The sequence below is a fragment of the Chenopodium quinoa genome, unplaced genomic scaffold (assembly GCF_001683475.1).
Source record: "Chenopodium quinoa cultivar QQ74 unplaced genomic scaffold, ASM168347v1, whole genome shotgun sequence".
NCBI classification, from domain to species: Eukaryota; Viridiplantae; Streptophyta; class Magnoliopsida; order Caryophyllales; family Amaranthaceae; genus Chenopodium; species Chenopodium quinoa.
The window spans coordinates 3047347-3054426 of NW_018744469.1; the positions used below are offsets into that span (position 1 = coordinate 3047347).

Below are 7080 nucleotides of genomic sequence, written 5' to 3' on the forward strand. Positions count from 1 at the left end.
TTAGCACCAAAAATGTAGAATTTCTGAGGGACCTTCAAAGCGCCCGCTCTACACCCAGAGCGCCCGCTCTAAATTCTCGAAATTTTCCTTCCTTAGCCCCCTTAAAATCAGAGCGCCCGCTCTACACCCAGAGCGCCCGCTCTAAATTCTCGGATTTTGGCCTCAAATATTCTGAATAATTCCCAATGATGCAGAGCGCCCGCCCTCTGTTTAGAGCGCCCGCTCTAGACTGTCGGATTTTTGGCTTTAAAAGCATTATTTCCCAAACCTGCAAACACTCAAATATCACTCAAACCAAAATCGTTAGTACTTCTATAGGATGCGACCTAAGTACCCGACTCAACCATTGATTGGTTGAGCCAAGAGGTCGTGCCCTTCGGTTTATAGCATTTTGGCTAACGATAACCAACATAAACCATCCCCTCTTTGGGGAAAAATCCTCCGGATTTTTGCAAAGTACTTAAAACAAAAAGTAACTAAAGAGATAGTTCAAAGACAAATATTCACAATATACTACAAAGCATGCTAGTTTAACGTCCCTAGCTTGACGTTACGTCACGAGCAATAAAGCTAAGGGGGAGGAACGGTGTGGACCGTCCCAAGCATTAGGCAACCGATCTTTCCAATATCTCCTTCATCATAGTATCTTTTGATCCGTTGCCCATTCACCATGAACCGGCTCCCATCTTCATGATTTTCCAATTCGAACGAGCCATAGGGGGTTACTTTGGTGATTGTAAACGACCCCACCCATTTGGACTTGAGCTTCCCGGGAAAGAGTCGGAGACGTGAGTTGAAGAGAAGAACCTTGTTACCCACCTCGAAGTCACGATCTCGAATCCTTTTATCGTGCCACCTCTTGGTTTGTTCTTTGTAGAGTCTAGAGCTCTCATAAGCATCATACCTCAACTCTTCCAACTCGTTGAGCTTGAGTAACCTCTTTTCTCCGGCCAAGTGAAGGTCCATGTTGAGTTCCTTTACAGCCCACCATGCCTTGTACTCCAATTCCACCGGAAGGTGGCATCCCTTACCATAGACAAGTCGATATGGCGTGGTGCCAATCGGTGTCTTGTAAGCGGTCCGTAAGGCCCATAGTACATCATCCAGTCTTAGGGACCAATCTTTTCTAGACTTGTTGACCATCCTCTCGAGCAAACTCTTAATTTCTCTGTTGGACACCTCCACTTGCCCTTGGGTTTATGGATGGTAAGGGAGTCCAACCTTATGATGTACCCCATATTTCTTCAAAAGTGCTTCGAGTTGTTTCTTGGCGAAATGAGATCCGCCATCACTAATTAGGCACCGTGGCACCCCAAATCTAGGAAAGATGATCTTCTTGAGCAACTTCAACACTACCTTGTGGTCATTTGTGGGTGATGGTATCGCTTCCACCCATTTAGTCACATAATCCACAGCCACAAGGATATACAAATTCCCACATGAGGAGACAAACGGACCCATGAAGTCCACTCCCCATACATCAAATGGCTCAACTTCTAAGATTGATTGTTGCGGCATTTCATTTCTCTTTGTGATTCCTCCCATCCTTTGGCATCGGTCACATCGAAGGATGAACTTGTGAACATCTTTGCGCATAGTTGGCCACCAAAGCTTGCAACCTAGGATCCTTGCCACGGTCTTGTTGACACCTCCATGACCTCCACAAGGTAGTGAATGACAATGTTCCATAATACCTTCCATCTCATGATTTGCCACACATTTCCGGAACAAACCGTCACTACACTTCTTGTACAAGCTTGGATCATCCCAAAAATACCTCTTAACTTCCTTGAAGAACCTCTTCCTTTGTCGAGCATCATAGTCATGAGGTACCACCCCGCTTGCTAAATAATTTGCAATATCAGCGAACCAAGGGATGGTGCTGGTAACGATCGCCATAAGAGAGTCATCTCGAAGCTCATCATCGATGGGATCCTCTTTGTCAAGGTAAGAAGGGTGGTCTAACGGCAACCTTGAGAGGTGGTCAGCCACTAGGTTCTCACTTCCTTTCTTATCCCGTATTTCAATGTCAAATTCTTGTAAGAGAAGGACCCATCGGATTAGACGCGGCTTAGCATCCTTTTTGCTCATTAAATACTTCACCGCGGAGTGATCGGTGTAGACAATGGCCTTGTTGCACACCAAACAGGGTCTAAACTTGTCAAAAGCGAAGACCACCGCCAACATTTCCTTCTCCGTGGTGGTGTAATTCTTTTGTGCCGTATCTAAAGTCCGGCTTGCATAAGAGATCACATTCAATTTCTTTTCTTTCCTTTGCCCAAGGACTGCTCCAACTGCATTATCACTCGCGTCACACATTAGTTCAAACGGGAGTTCCCAATTCGGTGCTTGCACTATAGGCGCATTCACTAAAGCATTTTTCAAGGTTTCAAATGCCTTAGTGCAAGCATCATCGAATTTGAACTCCACCTCTTTTTGAAGTAAACTCGTCAAAGGTCTCGCTATTTGTGCAAAATCTTTGATAAATCGGCGATAGAAGCCGGCGTGCCCCAAGAAGGCACGTACCCCGGTCACCGATGATGGTGGGGGTAGCTTTTCTATCGCCGAGACCTTTGCCGGGTCTACCTCAATACCATTAATGGACACTTTATGCCCGAGGACAATGCCCTCCTCGACCATAAAATGACACTTTTCCCAATTCAACACAAGGTTCGTCTCTTGACACCTCTTTAAAACCTTTTCGAGATTGTGCAAGCATAGGTCAAAAGACGAACCACAAACACTGAAATCATCCATGAAAACTTCTATTGCATTTTCGATCATATCAGAAAAGATTGCTGTCATACATCGTTGGAAAGTCGATGGGGCATTGCACAATCCGAAGGGCATCCTTCGGTAGGCAAATGTCCCAAATGGACAAGTGAAGGTTGTTTTATGTTGGTCATCCGGGTGAATTGGGATTTGAAAGAAACCCGAATAACCATCAAGAAAACAATAGTGTGAATGCTTCACCAACCTTTCCAACATTTGATCGATAAATGGCAAGGGGAAATGATCTTTTCTAGTGGCTTTATTAAGCCTCCTATAGTCAATGCACATTCTCCACCCCGTGACAGTGCGGGTGGAGATATCATTCCCCTTGTCATCTTGTATGATGGTCATGCCTCCCTTTTTGGGAACCACATGAACCGGGCTCACCCATTTGCTATCGGAGATAGCATAAATGATCCCCGCTTCACGTAGTTTGAGGATTTCCTTCTTAACCACTTCCTTCAAAGTCGGATTCAACCGCCTTTGAGGTTCAATGGAAGAGGCATGATCATCCTCAAGATGAATGCGATGCATACACAAGCTAGGGCTAATCCCCTTAATATCATCAATGCTATACCCGATAACACTCCTATATTTTTTTAAAATCTCAATTAATTTTTGCAATGAGGTGTCATCGAGGTTAGCATTGACAATAATAGGATGTAAGCAATCATCATCCAAATAAGCATATTTGAGAGAAGGAGGGAGGGGTTTTAGTTCTACCTTGGGAGGAGGCGTGGAACTCTCCTCCTTAGACTCACTTTGGATCGATGGGAGCTCATCCACGGCTCCTTGAGTCTCGGGATGAGTTTCACCTTCAAGGCTTTCAACCTCCAAGGCACACAAAGATTCTCCTTCACCCACCTCCTCACATGGAAGGTCTTCATCACCCTTGTCTTTAATTACCTCATGAGACTTAACCAATTCATCACGTTCGGAGTCCACCAAGTCCACCCGCCAAATCTTCTCTACCATAGGTTGCTTCAAAGTCTTTGAGAATTCAAACTTGTACTTCTCATTGGCCACCTCACATGTAATGGTATTATCTTTGCAATTGACGACCGCTCCCATGGTCTTGAGTGCCTCTCTTCCAAGGATAAGAGGAGTATGAGGGTCCTCCTCCATATCCATCACCACAAAATCGCAAGGCACAAACAAATTCCCAATCTTGATAGGAACGTCTTCTAACTCACCGCATGGGAATTTTGTGGACCGGTCGGCTAATTGAATCACCTTTCTTGAAGGTATCATCTCGAACTTGAGCTTCTTTGCAATGGATAGTGGCATGAGGCTCACACTTGCCCCAAGATCGGCTAGTGCACCCGTGGCCTCCATATCACCAATCTTGACCGGAAGAGTGAAGCTTCCCGGATCACATTGCTTGGTAGGCAAGGTTCTTTGCACTAGGGCACTAACTTGATGAGGAAGAGTGATACACTCATCACTTAGCTTCTTTTTGTTGGAGAGGAGTTCCTTGAGGAATTTTGCATAGGGTGGCATTTGAGTCATGGCTTCAAGGAACGGAATGTTGATGTGAAGTGACTTGAGCATAGCCATAAACTTGTTGTACTTGTCATTCAATCTCCTCTCGGGATAAGGCGGTGGTGGTTCAAACCTTGATGGTTGATAAGATGTTGATGGTTGCTTGTCTTTCCCAACTTCCTTGCTCTTTTCACTACCTTCACCCTTCTTCTTCTCAATGCTTCCTTCAACACTATTGTCAATTATTTGACCTTGGCTATCTCCATTGACCTCTTCAACCACTTGCTCTTCACCCTCCTTGTTGTGCTCCGATTGATCACTTCTAGGCCCCTCATAAGACTTTCCGGACCTAAGAGAGATAGCTTTGATATGATGGGTGGTAGCCGGGTTGGTAGTAGGTTGGCCCGGGAGCTTCTCATTGGCTAGATTGGTCACCCTCTCGGCGAGTTGAGCCACTTGATTATCCATCATCTTTTGATGTGCGGTGACCTCTTGATGCCTTTGATCCGCTTTTCGCTCACTATTGGTTATTCTTTGATCCATGGCGGATAGGCTTGATTGGATTCTATTGAGAGTTTCCATGAGCATTTGTTGATTAGGATCATTTTGCATGGAAGGGTTGGGTTGGAAATTTTGAAATTGGTTGGGTGGTCCTTGCTTGAATGGTGCTCTAGGGTGATTGCTAGCATTTGGATTTGGAAAGGGAGCCATTTGACCCGTGTTGTGGCTTGGGCCACTTGCATCTTGAAATCTATTACCATAATTGCCATTGGGGGCTCTCCAATTATCACGTTGATTGTTCATGTACCCCATTGCCGCTACATGTTCGGGGTCTCGACCACCACAATATGATATATCATGGTTGGTACCCCCACAATTCTCACAAGAGAAAGAGTGTACTTGATTGGTGGAGGAAGATGAAGACCCTTGGCTATTTCCCAGCTTCTTGTCAATGACTTGTTCCATAAGAGCCTTGAGTGAACCTTGATCAAGCTCGAATTTGCCCGAAGCTCTCTCTTCACCTCTTCTTCTTCCACCACTCGTAGAATGGTACCTCACAACTTCCTCTATGGTGTCCTCCAATTGAGCTTGAGGCACCTTGCTAATATGTCCACCACATCCGGAATTCAAATTTTGCTTGGGTATGTCGTCAAGACCATCATAGAAGAACTTGATGAGAAGTTGCTTGTCAAACTCATGGTGTGGGCAAGCTCTCACATACTCTTTAAACCGGTCCCAAGCTTCCCCCAAAGATTCATACCTTTCTTGCCTAAATGATGAAATTTTCTGCCTCAATTCGGTTGATTTGTCTTCGGGAATGAACTTGTTCAAGAAAGCTTTGGCCGTGTCTCTCCATGAGGCCAACGAGCCGGGCTTTAGGTTTTTGAGCCACCTATAAGCCTTGCCTGTGAGCGAATACCAAAAAAGGTGCATCCGGATGTATTCTTGAGTGACTTGGTTGGTTTGGAGTAAAGCACATGTCTCGAGAAATTTGTCCAAATGCTCTATCGGATCTTCATGAGCTGCTCCAGAAAATTGATCTCCACGCACCATTTGAGTGTAGTGCGGGTGGATAGTGAAATTTGTTTCCGTTGTAGGAAGTAGAATCCCACATTGCAATTCATGACTACCCGGATTACCAAAGTCACCAAAAAGAGCGCCATTGGCATCCCCCATGTCTGAAGAAATATCACTAGAAGAATCAAAGAACTCCTCCTCCTCACCCGTTTGTTCAACAAATAGTCTCCTCACTCGCCTTAGAGTGCGGTCAATGTCGAGATCGAGGTCGTGAGTAGGTGGTCCCTGTGATCTTCTAAGCATTCAACACAGCTAAACAGACAATTAGCGAATGACAACAACGGAGAAATAAATGAAAAATAGAAGGATAGAAGTAGAAAACAATTGAAAAACAAGATAACTAAGCAATAAACAATGTTGCCATTCCCCGGCAACGGCGCCAAAACTTGATCGGCCCCCTAGGTGTCGTTAGTTCCTAAAGGTCGAGTCAAGAATAAAAAGAAAACCCACGTCCTAAACTAACCAAAGGTAGCATAGTGGAAGAGGGGTCGAATCCTCAGGGAAGGTCAAACGTCTCTTGCTTAGATCACTTATAAGTCAATTGAAAAGGGAGGAATAAATTTTTGATGGATTTATCTATAGCTACTAGGGAAACAAATAAACTAAGAACTAAATTAACAAGCAACAAGCAGAGGTATAAAACTTCGAAAATCAAGGAATAGCAAACACTAGGGGATAGGGGAGAATTCCTAACTAACAATGATTTCAACAATTAGAGGCAACAAGAATGGTTCAATTGGTCAACCAAACAATTGGGGCCTATGGTCCAACATCTAGGATTCCCTCTTGGGCTCACCTAAACACCGCCTACCCAACCCCGCCTCGGTGGTCGAGGTCATCCCTAACCTAGTCATCATCACATACAAGCTCACTCTCGCGCAACTAGCATGCAACACAAAATAGGGTCTTAGAGGTGATCAATCTCTAAATCCTAACAACTAAAACCTAGGTTGGAATCAATTGCAAAACTTCTCAATCTACCCAATCTTGCACCACATATCATTCATTTCATCATTAGTTCATCATTTCCCCCTCCCCTAGCTAGAAACCTAGCCTAGAGAAGGAAGGGTCATACCAAAGCACACAAGAACATTAACAAAAGCAAAAACTAAGTTTAATGAGAGAAACATGGCTTAAACCAGAAAATAGGATGATTAAACTTTACTAAAGAAGTTAACTTTGAAGAGAATATGTTAAGTCTACTTGTAATCTATTCTAAATAGCATGAAATCTAAGCAAATAAGGATA

General features: G+C 44.3%; 1 protein-coding gene across 1 annotated transcript; it reads right to left on the reverse strand.

The window, feature by feature from the left end:
* Positions 1 to 1197: 1197 nt before the first annotated feature.
* Positions 1198 to 6075, reverse strand: LOC110697627. Its single transcript, XM_021875011.1, has one exon. The coding sequence runs from the start codon at positions 6073 to 6075 to the stop codon at positions 1198 to 1200; it is 4878 nt and encodes a 1625-aa protein (XP_021730703.1).
* Positions 6076 to 7080: the final 1005 nt, after the last annotated feature.